This window comes from Neolamprologus multifasciatus, chromosome 3 (genome assembly GCF_963576455.1).
Source record: "Neolamprologus multifasciatus chromosome 3, fNeoMul1.2, whole genome shotgun sequence".
Classification (NCBI taxonomy): Eukaryota; Metazoa; Chordata; class Actinopteri; order Cichliformes; family Cichlidae; genus Neolamprologus; species Neolamprologus multifasciatus.
In genome coordinates, this window is record NC_140441.1 from 5,396,938 (window position 1) to 5,413,612 (window position 16,675).

The window sequence follows — 16,675 nt, forward strand, 5'->3', positions numbered from 1 at the left end:
GAATTATGGATTTGATCAACTGGTCCCTGAATGCAATTGAAACCCTTTTCTCAACGAGAAGTTTGGGCTTGGGTGAGCCTGAGTGCTGAAGATATCTACCTATTCGGAACCATCTCGGAAGATATCTACCTATTTGGAACCATGGTAACAGGGTTCTGGCTGATCGGAGCTGGCTTGGCCCTGACTTATCGAAGAATTAAGAAAGTGGAACTGGCTGTTCAAACCTCCACAAGGCTGCCCGCTGGGATTGGAACGATGGGAAGAGGCGTGAGTTTCTCAAAATGGGCTCATTGAGTGCAGCACAGATAAGATCTTGGAGAGGCTACGGCTACTGTGAATACTCAGAATAACATCTCTGAGTGCAGACTGGATTCCATCTTGGAAGGGCTCGCTCCGAATAACATCTCTGAGCGCAAATTGGATGACATCTCGGGGAGGCACACTGTCGTGAGTTCTCAGAATCGGTTCTTTGAGCACAAGAATGACAACATCACAGAGCACAAGTAAGGGGAAGCTCGCGGCTCTCCAACGGGAGATTGAGAGACCAGTGTTGGACTGTAGAACTGCTTTGAAATTCACATGAGCTGTTCGCACTAAAGTAAAAAGCACTATCACTTTATGCGGATACCCTTTCGGCGCCAGCTGCGGTCGCAAGGCTGGAGCCGAACAAAAACACCCTGATAACGTGTTTAGTCTGTTCCTTCCCATTCCATGCAAGGCCACCTGGGTTGGCTGGAAGACTGTTTACTTAGCCTAGCAGGGCGAAGGACACTGTCTCAGCTGAACTATGGACACACATACATATACACTGATATGCACACACTCATCCCCCCTCCCTTTCCAAACGCCTTCGATGCTTGTTTCCTCCTGGGAACACGGCGGGTCTGAGCCCGTGCTGGAATGGTAGCGCTGGGCAGGATGGCTGCTGTGTTTGCTTCGGATTACTCCTCCCCCCCACCCGACCCTGTGGCTTGTCACGTGTTCCATAATGTTGTATTGTGGACATTTATGTGCTTTTTTTGTGCACAGGAGTTTTTCTGTTTCCTGTTCTCATGCTGTCCTCCCAGGAGCCCAGCATGAGTAGAGGTCTCTTTTTTTCCTCTTGTACTTTCCCATTGTAGTGTACATTTCAGTGTTTTTTTTCTGTAACGCTACCGATCTCCGACCTGTACCCCCATGTGATGTCTGTGTTGTGTGTGTAAGGTCGGGGGGGGGGGGGGGGGGGGGGGTCCCATTCCACTGCAGGGCAACCTGCACGTGGCAAATAAAGCCTTGATTGATTGACTGATTGATTGATTGAATAAGTGGAAAAGAGGGCTTTGCTATCCTACCCTGGAACACCACAAAGCCATTGGTTCAGATGTGTGGATGACACCGGTGAAAATCAAATCTCAGGACGTCCTACATTTCACGGATCACATTAACTCAGTGGACCAATACATCAAATTCACCAGGGAGGATATGGAAACTGGCAGGTTAGCCTTCTCACACTGTGAGATTGCCAAATCCAAAGCATTACTAGTTAAAATGCCTTGAGATAACTTCTGTTATGAATTAGAGCTATATGACCCTATAGATGCACATAGGTCCTTTTGACTAAAACGGTGTGGAACAACTGATTCATGAGTTAAAAAAGAAGTCAGTACAACAATGCTATTTATAATCAAGTATATTTGAATCATGATGTGACTGAATGTGCTCACGAATATAAATCATGATGATGTGCACAACCTCAAAACATTGTCGCTTTATTCAGTGTATTTCCTACAATACAAAATGAAATGAAACATTTCTGGAAAACAGCCAAGTAGAAAAAATAATCTGAGATTTCTTTTTTTTTAAGCAACATCAATTATCTATGCTTTAATTTTTGTTATGAATAAAATAATAATAAAAAATACTGTAGAAAGGTAAAAAGTTCTTCTTGATATGTTTAAATAAGCTTAACAGAAACTATATTATTTGTAAAGATTTGGGGTGGATAAGCATGATTTCACAGAACTCACGTGACAAAAAAAAGAGAAAAAACACACACACACACAAAACAAGGCTGTACATAAAATATGGAAGTTTTCCTTACAGTTCATTGGTTTGAGACGTTGCTGTTGATGTAACGATGCCAAACTGCTCCCTGCTGCTCTCACTCTCCTCACTTGCTTGTTGAATGTTGGCTCTCCTGGACAACTTTCTCACCTTGGCCCGAAAAGCCTTACAGAGGTAAAAGTAAACAACAGGGTCCAGGCAGATGTTGAAAACTGAGACCATAGTGGACACCTCCTTCAGGTAGTACAACACTGGACCTACTGTGCAGTTTCCCGACAGAAAAGTAAAAGGAAGTCGAACCAGGTGATAGGGGACAAAGCAAACACAGAAGATGCTGACAAGCAGCAACATGTTTCTACGAGACTTCAAGAGCTTCTCAGAGGAGGCCAGCTGCCTCTGCTGTGCCTGCAACACCCTGCGGGAGGTGTTGTAGTAGAAGAAGACCAGGGATATGAAGACTAAGAGGAAGATGATGGCAGACAGAACCTGGATGATTGTAAAAAACAACTTGACTGATTCACTAAAGAGGGGATCACAGCGGCTGGAGTTAGAGGTCAGAGATTCCTGAGTCATCAAATACAGATTGCTGTAAGAAATTGCTGTAGCCAGAAGAAAAACCCAGGTGACCGCAGAGATGATGTGGGCAGCTCGTACTGTCTGCAGGACGCGAGTTCCTGAAGGATGGACGATCTTCAGATACCTGAAGAGAGAAGCAAAAGCAAGCAGTAGACAAATTCACTAATCAGCCACAGTGCTGCCAAAATCATTAAGTTAAAAAATGCATTCATGCTTTAATTAGGAGTGCAGGATTTACTGATGTAACACCCAGTGTTGTACTTAACAACACTGTAAATGTTATGGCTTTTGGTCAAAAGTGAGTAGTTAGTGCATAGTCTTATTAAGTTACATAAGCAAAGTGATAAATAAGTTCAAAGTTAAGAAATATTATAAGTAATTCATGCTAAAAACTGTTAAAATGTATGGGTTCGAAATTTGCTCAGAGTGAGACATCGTTATCACAAGCGATCTTTGTGTTGTATGTGCGGAAATGGAATGATCAGAGGTAGCGCTCTGATCATTAACCTATCTTTGACGTATTTTCTCCGTTAATGCTGTAAAAGTGCTTCGGCAGTATTAAAACAGTGAATAAGTTCATGTACACGCTAAAAGTGCCCTACACGCTTGTACCTTGGGAAACGTTCGTCTTTGTGAGTATTAATATGTTCAGAAACAACTTTTATATGTGTTTACCTGGAGTGAACTGTGATGCTAATGTAACGCACGTGTTAAGCTAGGCTAATCTTTAAGTTTGTCATTAAGATGTGTATTAGCTAGCAGTTTATTTTCACTTTCTGTATGTTTCAGTTACAAATAAGAAATAGCAAGGAGAAGCCTTGAGAGAGGATAAGGCTTTAAAGGATCTTCATTAAAAGCAAGAAAAGCAAGCCTTGTGTGGAAGATCTCGTCTATTTTGTTCGCTAGCTGTCTAGCTTCACATGGTCACGTGTCGTGAGGGCAGCATAGTAAAGTTTTTTTTTACCTGTTGGCAGCGATGTACCCCATAAATATGATGCTGGCATACATGTTGAGGAAAAAGGCAGAAGCTCCAAAGCTGCAGTAGAGACTCGGGATTATTCCAGAGCTTCTGGCATAGTAAGTGATGCGGAGTGGCAGACAGAGGCAGAATAGGAAGTCAGCAGCTGTCAGGTTCTTCAGGAAGACTTTCAAGCTGCTGGACGCCTGCTTTCGACCTCGACAACAGTAGAACTTCATGATGAAGCCATTGAGAGGTAAACCTACCTAAAGAAACACAGAAAGGATGGAGAGGACAGGACTTTGGTACATGCACTGGGAACCTCAAACCAATTTCTGACAGAGCACAATTTGATGATTTGAAACTTACCAGAAAGACCAAACTGTGGACCAGTATAAAGAAAGGTTTGGCTGAAATATCCTTAACCTCACAGGTCTCATTGGAAGGTGAAGTCATGGTATTTTGGTCAGTGATGTTTCTGGAGCGGAAACAAAAATCCACCTCACATATACATCATTTTGCAACAAATTATGTATAATTGCTATTTTAATCTTTGAAATTATCTTCATGGTGTCTTCATTTGATGTGGTAACTCAAAGTGAAACCAATTTTAAATATTGCGTTGAGATCTACTACATATTTCTTTATGAAACATATTTTTGCATATGTCCTTTTCTGGTGGAGGTTACTGAGAGTAAATTCAATTCATTTCACAAAAACAGCTTTTCAGGCTTCTCCAAATGTGGAATTTTCTTTCAATTCCACAGTCTTACAAACTTGAAAGCAAAATTGAGACCTTTAAATGGAAGTACAGAAATTACTGGTGATGAAAAGAAATATACATCACTCAAGCTGAATCAACTCTCTCCTTAATAATTTTTTTATTAGGTGTAACAATCCTGTGCGTAAAAAGTGGAAACACTATCATGTGAAATACAGATTTTACCGGACGCATTTGTGAGGGAAAAAAGTACACCCTCAATGATTTCACTGGAAATCAGTTGGTATGCAGCAATTAGGCAGTGCTTATCAAGGTACATGAGTAGGTTTGATCAGCAGAAGACCGAACAACTATGGTTTGTTTGAAAGTGCTGCCAGGAGAAACCCTCTTCTCCTCACAAAGAATATGGCAACATGGAAAGTTACTTCTAAACAAACCACAAGACTTCTGTACAGAGCAGCCAGAAGTGCAGATATTTGGCCATAATGTACAGCACCATGTTTGGCATTCCCAGCATTTCAGCAAAAGGTATCATTAACTATTAGAACAGTGGTGGAGGGGTGATAATTATAGTGGGTGGTTGTAGCTCAGGTGGTAGAGCAGGTCATCCACTGATCGGAAGATTGGTGGTTTGATTCCTGGCTTCCCCTAGTCTACATGCCAAATATGCTTGGGCAAGATACTAACCCCAAATTGCTCTCCGATGCATCCATCCGAGTGTGAATGTTATCTATGAAGCACTTAGAAAGATGTGAATGGGTGAATGCATAAGTTGTGTAAAGCGCCTTGAGTGCTCAGATGAGCAGAAAATCGCTATATAAATCCATTTACCATTTACTATTAGAGGAGGGGTGATAATTAGGGTTTGATTTGCAGCCACGGGACCTGGGCACCTTAAAGTCAAAGAGTCGACCATAAAGGGGGCGATCGTGGCTCAAGAGTTGGGAGTTTGCCTTGTAATCGGAAGGTTGCTGGTTCGAGCCCCGGCTTGAACAGTCTCGGTCATTGTGTCCTTGGGCAAGACACTTCACCCGTTGCCTACTGGTGGTGGTCAGAGGGCCTGGTGGCGCCAGTGTCCGGCAGCCTCGCCTCTGTCAGTGTGCCCCAGGGTGGCTGTGGCTACAATGTAGCTTGCCATCACCAGTGTGTGAATGTGTGCGTGAATGGGTGGATGACTGGATATGTAAAGCGCTTTGGGGTCCTTAGGGACTAGTAAAGCGCTATATAAATACAGGCCATTTACCATTTACCATAAACTCCTCTGCATACCAAAGTATTATACAGTGGAGTCAAATGTGGGACCGTCAATAGGACAAAGATCCCAAGCACAGCAGCAAATCAACAACAGAATGATTGAGAGACGGCAAACCTCAATGAAGCATGTAAAGAAGGCTAATAGTGCTCCACAACGATGTGAGAGTCTGACAAAGTCATGCAGAAAACCACTACTTCACATTACTGCTAAAAGTGATTCTAAAAGCTACTGAATCATACAGCCTGGTTCTGCTGAGTTAAAAGGGAGTTTTTCCTTTCAACTGTCGCCAAAGTGCTCACTCAAAGGGGGCACACGATTATTGGTGGTTTCTCTGTATAATTGTACCTGAAGATACAAAGCTAAGGAAACTGTTTTTGTGATTTGTTGCTATATATATGACTAAAATTGGATGAAACAACAGATGCGTGGTATATTGGGAAGATGGCCACTACTGACCATGTGCCTAGTGAATGTCTCAGGCAGCAGAAACTCAAGAAAGAAGAGGAGCAAGAAGAAAAATTGTCATGGAAAGACAGGCCTTTGCATGGCATGTACTGCCAGCAGACAACAGACAGGACTCACACTGAGAAATCTTACTAATGGCTGGAGAAAGCTGGACTGAAAGAAAGCAAGTGCCAGCTCAGGAATGAGCCTTAAGCACAAGATCGATAGAGACTGAGGTCTACTACAACAAGGAAGGCCAAGGTGGTAAACTCTCTCTACTCTCACGGTCAATGTAGAATCAGTGGTTAATCTAACCTCAGTCTTTAGACTGTGGTAGGAAGCCAGAGTAACCAGAGAGAACAAACACCAGGAAACTGGACAAAAAAGGCCCCAGATTTGATTCAAACCCAGGACCATCTTGCAGTGAGATGACAGTGTTAATTACTGCATGGCATCCTTCTTCACTCTATTTAACAGTGAAACAATCTCATCTTTAACCCTTATTTCTCATGAATTCCCTGACTTACTACTTGAACTTTGACCTGAATTTCTACATCTCATCTCCTTGCAGAGTTGTGTTTTCACCCATGCTCTGAATAAGTTATTTAATTGCTGAGTCACATCATGTGGTATCAGTTACAATGCGCACGACTAATTTGTGAGTTTCCTGTGTACGTGCATTGACTTCCATAAAGACAAACAAAATGCTGATCATTGACTGTTTTTGCTCCACATGTTTAAGGTAATCATTTTCAGTTTTAAATCAGCAGAAGTACAAAAAAACGTGAGTCTGAGAAACTAGCTGGACTCACCTCTATTCGATGTATCCCTCTGCAGTTTGCTGTCAGCACGAAATGCTACTTCAGTCAATATGTCTTTGTGGTTTAATGGTATCATTGTAAATCAGAAAACACACAGTAACTGCAGCTGTACCCTGATCTCTGACGTGTTTCCTGTTTGAAACCACTGAAATTGCTGCACAGAAAGCTGACACTTCATTTATCGTTAGTTGTGATAAACAGGCCGTATACAATGCTGGGAATCATTATGTGCCTCCTTTGTAATGTCTTTTTAATTTTTCTTTTATATATTTTCACACTTAAGTGTCTCGGATCATCAACACAATTGTAATATTTGACACAGATAACTCGAATAGATATGAAACGCAGTTTTTAAATGATGATTTAAAACAAAGTACTGTTTATACACTTATCATCAGTATGTGTATCACAGTGCAACACAAAGTCACATCAAGGGTATCAGTCTCTCCAAGTAAGTTGTGAATTCATTTCACCTGCTTTGGTGAAGATGAAAGTGACAACAACTAAACTAGAGACGAGACAACAGGCCAATCTTCAAAATAAATAGTTTAGCAGGTGATAGAGAGACTATAACCACAGATTTTTCTCTAGTTAAGCTTTTTGCTGGTGGCCTTAACTGGTAGATTAAGACAGTACCTTTAGGCTATTGAGGTTTTGTGTTCTCGCCGCAGATGAAATCAGTGAAACCAGTGTCATGGTTCCCATTTAAAAAAGTGTTTCCCCGCCCTGGTTCCCAAAGCCACACACCTAGTAGCCAATTCACAGATAAAGGTGCAGTTTATTGCTACTGCAAACATACCAAAACCCCCAGGGTGAACCAAGTTCAAAATAACAAACAAAAAATCTATCCCAAAAAAGTGCTACCTGAACAATGAGCAGAGCTATTTTCCAATTCTATATATAAACATGTGTCAGAACACACGCACAAGAAAACACTATGAATTTGGCGGTGGAAGACGGGCCTGCTGCTGCTTGATGCTGCCAGAGTGATGACTGCTGCAGAGTGATTTCTGAGGTGGCTAAGTTGGCAGTGGGGGCCAATCAGCAGATGCCATGTCCAAGCCAACTCCAAACAGCCCACTCAATCAGAAAAAGGACTCTTAAAGGTACAGAACACCCATGCAAACTACAGTCCAGACATATGGATTTAGTGGTCATAATTCATATATATATAGGATTTATGACCAAAATACTGCCAGGGCCATTACACCAGGACTTCCAAACTTCTGCTGAGCTCAAAGGTCAATACGAGGCTCAACTCAATACAAACACACTGCCACACACAGCATCAGCATCTCTGCTGATCAGGTCAGTTTCACTTTCCTTTACACTTTCTCTACTTCTCCCTGTTGCACTGGTAGTAGTATAGACTTTAAATCTTGGCATCCTTTTATTTCATCCTGCCTGTAGAGGGTGTCAGCAGTGCTACATTGTTGTCTGTGCTCTTGCTTCTTCTAGCTCTGACACATGAACATTAGAAGCAGGCAGCCTGTGTCTTGGTAGACTGATTGTACCTGTTTTTCTAGTTTTCTGCCTCTTTGACATGGCTTTGGCTCTGACATTGTGACCAGCATTGTCATCTCCCCTTCTAGCACATGATTGCTTTTGGATCTAGTTGTGTAGTTCATTATGCTTGTTTTTCCTGTTGCCTTTGCTGGCATAATATCACACGGCATGGTTTTAAGCATGGGACCACCTTATGCTGCTTCATATTCTCTTACCTGCTGAATCACTGACTTGGTTTGACTTGATGTTTGTTTAATAACTCATTTGAGTTATGTCTGACTGATTTGTCTAAAGAAAACGCAGAGGTGGTGGATACAGTTATTTCATCTGAAACATACTCTTAATTTCTTTAATTATTCTTTGGTTCGCCCCTTTTAATCCATAAAGATGACACTCCTGCAACTTGCAGTTGGTTCATCTGGTGAGGTTTGCAATATTGTATGGTCTGTTATTGTATATAGTGTAATTTAGTTTATTGATGAATGCTGCTGAAAGTAATTTAATTAATCACTTTCTCTTTTGCTTCTACACTGGTCTGTTCCAGTGGCCAGTCTTGGACCTTTTTGGTTAAGAAAAATTGTAGGGGGTTTAGAGAACTTCTTGTAAGGCAGGGGTGTCAAACTCCAGGCCTCGAGGGTCGGTGTCCCTGCAGGTTTTAGATCTCACCCTGGGTCAACACACCTGAATCGAATGATTAGTTCATTGCCAGGCCTCTGGAGAATTTCAAGACATTTTGAGGAGGTAATTTAGCCATTTAAATGACCAAATTACCAAGGACACATCTAAAACCTGCAGGACATCGGCCCTCGAGGCCTGGAGTTAGACACCTGTGATGTAAGGGATCCTCTTCTGGCAGGTTCTGGTGGGGGAACTTCACCTTCCTTCCTTTGCCTATTCATCCTCCATCGACCTGTATCCATGCTGTTGGCACAAAATGGCTGGTGATGGCCTACACACTGTGAATTTCCTGTGACAAGACATGCTTAAAATAACAGAGTGTATAGAGGATGAATGATTGCATATGCATGCCATCTCTCTGCTGCTCACCACGCCTTCTTTGATTCCTTAAAGCCAAAGCAGGAGACTGGGTCTTGTTGGGGAATGTCATTACTCTTTTCCATCAGTGCATGGCCTATAGCAGGGCTTGTACGGTAGCCATCTCCCTTTCACTCTTACTACAACAGCAGCCAGTATTGGACAAGATAAATGAACTCTTGAAACATAGACAGCAACAGCTTGAGCAGTTCACACACAGAGTGGCCACTTTTCAGATTTCTCAGGTGTGCCAAAATGTATTATTTTACTGACACCTATAATAACACTGCAGGCCTTCCTCATTCCCCTTATCAGTTGGAAAATTGAAAACCAAGTAATATTGGCTAGCTATCACACAGTTAAAATAAATACAACCTCCATCCCCACTGTCAGATAATGGTGATGGTGATGATAATGGCACTGATCACTACAGAAGTAAGGTTTATATCATTTGTTTCTGCAGAGTCTCGTGTCTCTCCACTTCACTCACTGGGTGATGTAACGTATGCATTAAGGCGTGTTTCACTTCCTGTTGCTTTTCTGTTGCAACTCACAGTGCTGTCTTCTGCTTCTATTGAACCAACAGCTGTTATTTCTATTGTCAAAATTATTATATAAACTAAACATTTGAGTGTAACACCAAAGGCTGAAAGGAGAAACAGCATGCACCTTCACTGTGTGACATTTAATTCAGTCCTACCCCTACAGTATTTATGCAGGAAGATGAGCTGCTGCTAGAAACCATGAAGTAAAAAACCACAAAACACTCACTGGGGGTAATATGCTGTTTTAACTTTGTTAAATAATTAGAGAACCCCGCTCCTTTTCTCAATGAGCCTCAATTAGACTTAGTTTTTTTTAATTGTTTTATCCCACCACTTCCACCATGTTCTGCCCAAACAGGGAACAGTTCAAAGGTCATGACCATAATATTCTAAGAATGTGACAACATCGCACACTCTGAATGTAAGGCGTGAGTCAGCAGACAAATCAGCAAACCAACCCGGAAATACTGTTCACAAAAAACAAAGATAAAATCACTGAACACTACACATTTAAAGGCTAACTCCAAAAACTATCATCTGTTTAACTCTGTGTGTAAAGTTGGATTTTAAAAATACATGTTAAAACTTTAATTTTTAAAAACATATTTAGTACCATCTAGTGCCAGTACAGAATGTGATGTCACCAGGCTGGTTGGTTGTGGCTAACAGACTTACACTAGTTTATGTTAAGCAACTAATTATATCATGTGCAAAGGAAAGACTGATATGCAATAGACAAACAATAAGAACCACTGAAACAGACAGTTAAAGTAGACACCTTATTCTTGATTTCTTGATTAACATAAAGCTCATTGTTGCACTCGGGGACAGAACAAAAACGAACCTCTCAGACTCATTTTTAGTTTCAGCGTCCTTGTTTTCCAGTGAGTTATTGGTTCTGTCATTAGTTACATTACTTTATGTTAGCGAAGTCTATATGCCCCAACCAACCAACCTGGTGACGTCACACTATACTGGCAAAAGATGGTACTCTAAAATCTTATATTTCTGAAAACCAGCTTTACAGACAGAGTAAAACCTATGACACTTTATGAGAGCAGGCCTCAATGGTATAAATTAGCCTTGGGGTTTTTTCTCTATTTTTGTTGGGCCTTTGCCCTGGAATACAAAGCCCCTTCAAGCTTATGATTTGGCACTATAGAAATAATACTGAACTGAATTAAAATAAATTAAAAGTAATTTAAAACATCCATCCATCCATTCGCTTCTTGTTCTCCTTTTCAGGGTCGCGGGGGGCGCTGGAGCCTATCCCAGATGTCGTAGGGCGAGAGGCGGGGTACACCCTGGACAGGTCGCCAGCCTGTCGAAGGGCTAACACATAGAGACATAGACAACCATTCGCACTCACATTCACACACAGATTCACACCTATGGGTAATTTAGATTAATCAGTTAACCTATCCCCACTAACTGCTTGTCAAAATTTACAACAGTGCATATTGGACTGTGCATACTGGACTTCCTGACCAACCGCCCCCAACATGTCCGGCTGGATAACCGCTGCTCATCTACAATCACAATGAACACCGGTGTACCACAAGGCTGTGTGATGAGCCCTTTCCTCTACTCCCTCTTCACCCACGACTGCAGACCTGCTGATGGTTCCAACACCATCATGAAGTTTGCAGATGACACCACGGTGATTGGCCTCATCAGTGACAACGATGAGGCCGCCTACAGGGAGGAGGTGGATCATCTGGCTGAGTGGTGCGACAGAAACAACCTGCTGCTTAACACTGAGAAGACCAAGGAGCTCATCGTGGACTACAGGAGGAATGCTGACCCACATCCACCCATCTACATTAAGAGAACGGCTGTGAAGCGTGTGAGCAGCTTCAAGTTCCTGGGAGTCCACATCTCCAAGGATCTCATCTAGACAACCAACTGCTCCAAGCTGGTCAAGAAGGCTCACCAGCGCCTCTTCTTCTTGAGGACTCTGAGGAAGAACCACTTGTCCTCAGACATCCTGGTGAACTTCTATCGCTGCACCATCGAGAGCATCCTGACCAACTGTATAACAGTCTGGTACGGGAACTGCTCTGCTTCGGACCGGAAGGCATTGCAGAGGGTCGTGAAAACTGCCCAGCGCATCGCCGGAGCACCACTTCCTGCCATAAAGGACATTTACAGGAAGCGGTGTCTGAAAAGGGCTGGGAAAATCATCAAAGACCCCAGTCACCCATCACATGGACTCTTCACCCTCCTGCCCTGGGAGGCGCTACAGGAGACCACCAGACAGCTTCTTCCCCACAGCTGTCAGACTCCTGAACTCTGCCTCCTGACATCTGACCCACGTTTAACTCATGGACTGAACATACACACACCCACAACCACCTACACACACACACACAATGGACAACCGTACCCTGAAACACACAATAATAACATGGACTGAACCACCACTCACAACCACTAGCACTTTATATAGCCTCTGTAGAAATTATCCACATATCTCACTTACCTTAACTGCACTACTGTATAGCTCTGTGTAAATAATCATTCTGTACATACGATAATTTTTAATCCTACAACTGTTTATAACTTGCATAGTTCACATTTCTGTATAACTCAGATTTCTGTATAGTTTTTCATATTTATATCCTGTTCATATCCTGTACATAGCTTGTACTCACTACAGCCTGTACATACTTATAGTTATAGAATATTCATAACATACTTCATACCGTGTACATTATAACATACCATAATAGACCCATTTCTGTAATATACTTACATATCTATATTATTGCTAATATATATTGTAATATATCTATATCATGGCTAAAGCACTTCTGGATGGATGCAAACTGCATTTCGTTGCCCTGTACCTGTGCATGTGCAATGACAATAAAGTTGAATTCTATTCTATTCTATTCTATTCTATTCTATTCTATTTTCCATGAATTTGAGGAAAAACTCTTTAGGCTGCATCCACATGTACATGGGTATTTTTGAAAACACAGCTTTTTCTATGCATTTGGGCCTTTTGTCCACATGTAAATGGCGTTTTGAGTCACTGAAAACTGATATTTTTAAAAACTGGTGCCAGGGTGGAGATTTTCGAAAACTCAGTTTCTGCGTAGGTATGAACGAGGAAAACGGAGCTTTACTCACGCAACGTCAAAGGTTTGCGCCGTTTTTGACATCACGCTGTGCGCAGTGTTGCCAACTCCTCAGTAAGGACAATCGCTATTGGATGTCCTAAACGTCGCTAGAAGAAGCTAAATGACGTCATCGTCTGGCCAACATTTCTACACAGTTAGGATTTGGGATGTTCTTTCCTGGAACATCAGCATCTGTCCTCTGGGAAGCAGGGAAAGCCGTGATGAGAGGTAAACAAATTTCTTTCTCATCACATAAGAAGAAAGAAGAAAACAAAAATATTCAGGAACTAGAAAAAAACATCAAATTCTTAGAAAAAGCCTATGTGTCACACCAAGATCAAGAAATATTAAACAAAATACGCAAGACAAAACTAGAATTAAATGAAATTATGAATAAAAAGACTAAAAATCAATAAAGAAAAAACAACTATATGTGCTGATAAAGATTTATCTGGGAATACAATATATGATCTTAAAAAAATAAACAAACTTTTTAGGGATTTCTATATACACCACAAATAAACGCATCTAAAAACGAAATTGATCAATTTCTCGACAACATAACTCTTCCAAAATTATTAGACACCCAAGCAATGGTACTGGATTCGCCACTGACGCCAGGTGAACTCCAGGAAGCTCTGATAAGTATGCCCAATAATAAGGCTCCAGGTCCAGACGGTTTTCCAACAGATTTTTACAAAGAATTCTGGACGATTCTGGCACCAGTTTTTCACAGGATGTTGTTGGAAATCAAAGAAAATGGTAGACTACCACCAAATATGAACTCTGCAAATATCAGTCTCTTACTAAAACCAGGCAAAGACCCTGTATTTCCTTCAAGCTATCGTCCAATATCCCTTATTAATGTAGACCTTAAAATAATCTGCAAAGCTCTCTCAAAAAGATTCGAGAAAATAACCCCCCTTTTAATTCATCCTGACCAAACTGGTTTCATAAAAAGTAGGCACTCACCAACAAATACACGTAGATTACTTAATTTAATAGACTACTCATGCGGTAAAAACATTGAAACCATAATATTTTCTTTAGATGCGAAAAAAGCATTTGACAAAGTTAACTGGAAATTTTTATCTGCAACTTTACACAAATTTGGTTTTGGATCCTCTTTCATAAACTGGTTAAAAATATTATATAACTCCCCAACAGCTTGTGTCAGAACAAATGACCAAACATCCTGCAGATTCTGTCTCCTGAGGGGCACCAGACAGGGATGCCCACTCTCCCCTTCACTGTTTGCAATTTTTATTGAGCCACTAGCAGCAGCAATTAGACAGGCTACAACAATTAAGGGCATAAAATGTAAGAATGTAGAACATAAAATCAGCCTTCATGCAGATGATGTGTTACTTTTTCTCCAAAATTCACAAACCAATCTCTCTGAGGTAATTACTCTAATAAACTGGTTTTCAAGAGTTTCAGATTACTCGGGTAATTGCATTGATAAATTCTTTCTCAAGTGTCTCAGATTATTCAATTAACTGGTCAAAATCAACAGTTCTTCCGATTAATTGCTCCTTCCATAATTCTTCTCCTTCCCCACTGCAATCTGGAAATATAAAATATTTAGGTATTAATGTCTCTCCTAAACTTTCAGAATTAATTAAATTAAACCACATCCCACTTTTAAAGACAGTAGAAGGCGATCTGGCTAGATGGAAACCTTTACCCATAATCACTCATGGGAAGGGTCGCCGCTGTAAAAATGATGGTCTTGCCAAAATTAAACTATTTATTTTCAATGATCCCAAATAAGCAATCACAAGATTGGTTCAGATCTCTAGACTCGTATATTTCTAAATTCCTTTGGAAAGATAAACCCCCACATATCAGCTTAAAAACACTACAAAAGACCAAGGATAAAGGAGGATTAGATCTGCCTAACTTTAATCACTATTTTTTTAGCCAACAGGCTTCAGTTCATCTCTAGATGGTTTAAACACACCCTCTTAGATGAACCTTGAATAGATGTAGAACAGGCACTATGTAATAACCTAGAAATTTCAGACCTACCATTTATCAGCTCAAACATCAAACAACATGAATGCTTTAAAGCATCAACATCAGCTCTTCTCTGACAGCATGGTGGGAGTTTCTAAAAATGACAGAGTCTTCATTAATCCCATGCAAACATACACCTATCTGGAACAACCCGGACATATTACAAAACAATAATATGATAAACTTTCCAGATTGGAGTTGCAAAGGAATTAAATACTTGGAACATATATTGGAAGGAACAGACTTTATTTTGTTTGACAGACTAGTTACACAATATGGGATCAACAAGAAACGATTTTTGGAATATCAACAAATTAAATCCATAGTAAAAAAGAAATTTAATCCCAGTGAAGCTGAATTACAAACACCACCAAGTGTGGCACAATTTTTTAGTCTAAAACCCCTCAAATTATTGTCTAAAATATACAGAACTCTCTCTAAAATAAATGAATCAATATCCCTTCCTATTGCAAAATGGGAAGCAGATTTATCGATCAACTTAGACCAAAACCTTTGGTCTCAGATATGCTTAAAAACCTTTCAATGGATCAGAAATCCCAGTTTGCAATTAATACAATACAAAATATTACACAGAGTGCACTATACTGGTCATAGGATGTTCAAGGTGGGCTATACACCTTCCAACAACTGCTCACACTGCACAGCAAATACACCGGACAATTACATCCACGCTCTTTGGTTCTGTCCACCAGTTCAGAAATTTTGGCGTGAGATATGTGAAGACTTATCAAAGTGTCTGAAATGTAACATTCCAGCCTCCCCTTTAGTATGCTAGCTGGGCAACTTGGATGAGGTCACTGCAGAAATAAACACAGCCCACGTTGTTTTTACAGCCCTATCCATTGCCAAGAAAATGGTCCTCATTAACTGGAAAAATAAAAATAATCTTAATTCTAACCAATATAAAAACCATCTAATAGATCACATTAGTCTTGATACAGCCTCTGCCATCACATTTGATCAATCCCTTTGGGCTCCTTTGATCGGCTTCATCACCTAGTGGGGGGTCATGGTTTGGTCCTGCCTTCGCTATTGTGGTTGATATGGGGGTAGGGACTTAGGGCATCTGGGGAGTCCCTAGAGACGCTTTCCCTGGAGGGCCTAACCTGAGGGATGTGGCCATGACCTGGTTAGGGGCTCTGGGGGCTCTTAGATGGTGTTTTCCTTGTGGCTGCGTACAGCGGAGATGGGGGAGGGTCTGTGCTGGCGGATGTTGGTTACTGGCCTGGTAGACCTAGACACCCACATTACTCACACTCTCACATAACATATACATATAGGGCCATGGGGGTGGGCACGTTTTACAGCATCCAGAGGATGGTCGGTGTATTCTAACCCACCTCTGGCGCTGGTACCCTACCCTCAATTTTAAATGCATATAGACACTATGGGTTTTCGGGAGGAGCCATGCTGCTCTCTGAGAGGAAGCAGGAACCATGCTCTCCTGTGTTTTAAATGCACTTTAGAACAGCACACAGCAATACTACATATGAGCGGGCGTAGGGAGGTTTGGGGTCTTCACTCACCCCGGTTCTGTTAGCTGTCAGGGCTGAGGGGCTGGGAGGAGGTGCTGGCTGTCAGATTGGGGTCTGGGATGCGGGTTCCC

At 41.4% G+C, this 16,675-nt stretch overlaps 1 protein-coding gene across 1 annotated transcript; it reads right to left on the reverse strand.

Annotated features, from left to right (window-relative positions):
* Positions 1-1,061: 1,061 nt before the first annotated feature.
* Positions 1,062-4,049, reverse strand: LOC146521229 (P2Y purinoceptor 14-like). The gene is made up of 3 exons (XM_085152088.1): positions 3,947-4,049; positions 3,584-3,843; positions 1,062-2,743 (listed from the first exon to the last, which is right to left on the reverse strand). The coding sequence occupies exons 1-3, from the start codon at positions 4,031-4,033 to the stop codon at positions 2,077-2,079; spliced, it is 1,014 nt and encodes a 337-aa protein (XP_085008214.1). The 5' UTR covers positions 4,034-4,049; the 3' UTR covers positions 1,062-2,076.
* Between the last annotated feature and the right edge of the window lie 12,626 nt (positions 4,050-16,675).

What these genes read in the sequence shown, in the direction of transcription:
- LOC146521229 (XM_085152088.1), bottom strand. Translation starts at nt 4,033, where the DNA reads ATGACTTCACCTTCCAATGAGACCTGTGAGGTTAAGGATATTTCAGCC. An exon ending in TCCACAGTTTGGTCTTTCTG is followed by an intron (nt 3,844 to 3,946) that starts GTAAGTTTCAAA and finishes GTGTTTCTTTAG; the next exon opens with GTAGGTTTACCTCTCAATGG. An exon ending in GGGTACATCGCTGCCAACAG is followed by an intron (nt 2,744 to 3,583) that starts GTAAAAAAAAAC and finishes TTCTCTCTTCAG; the next exon opens with GTATCTGAAGATCGTCCATC.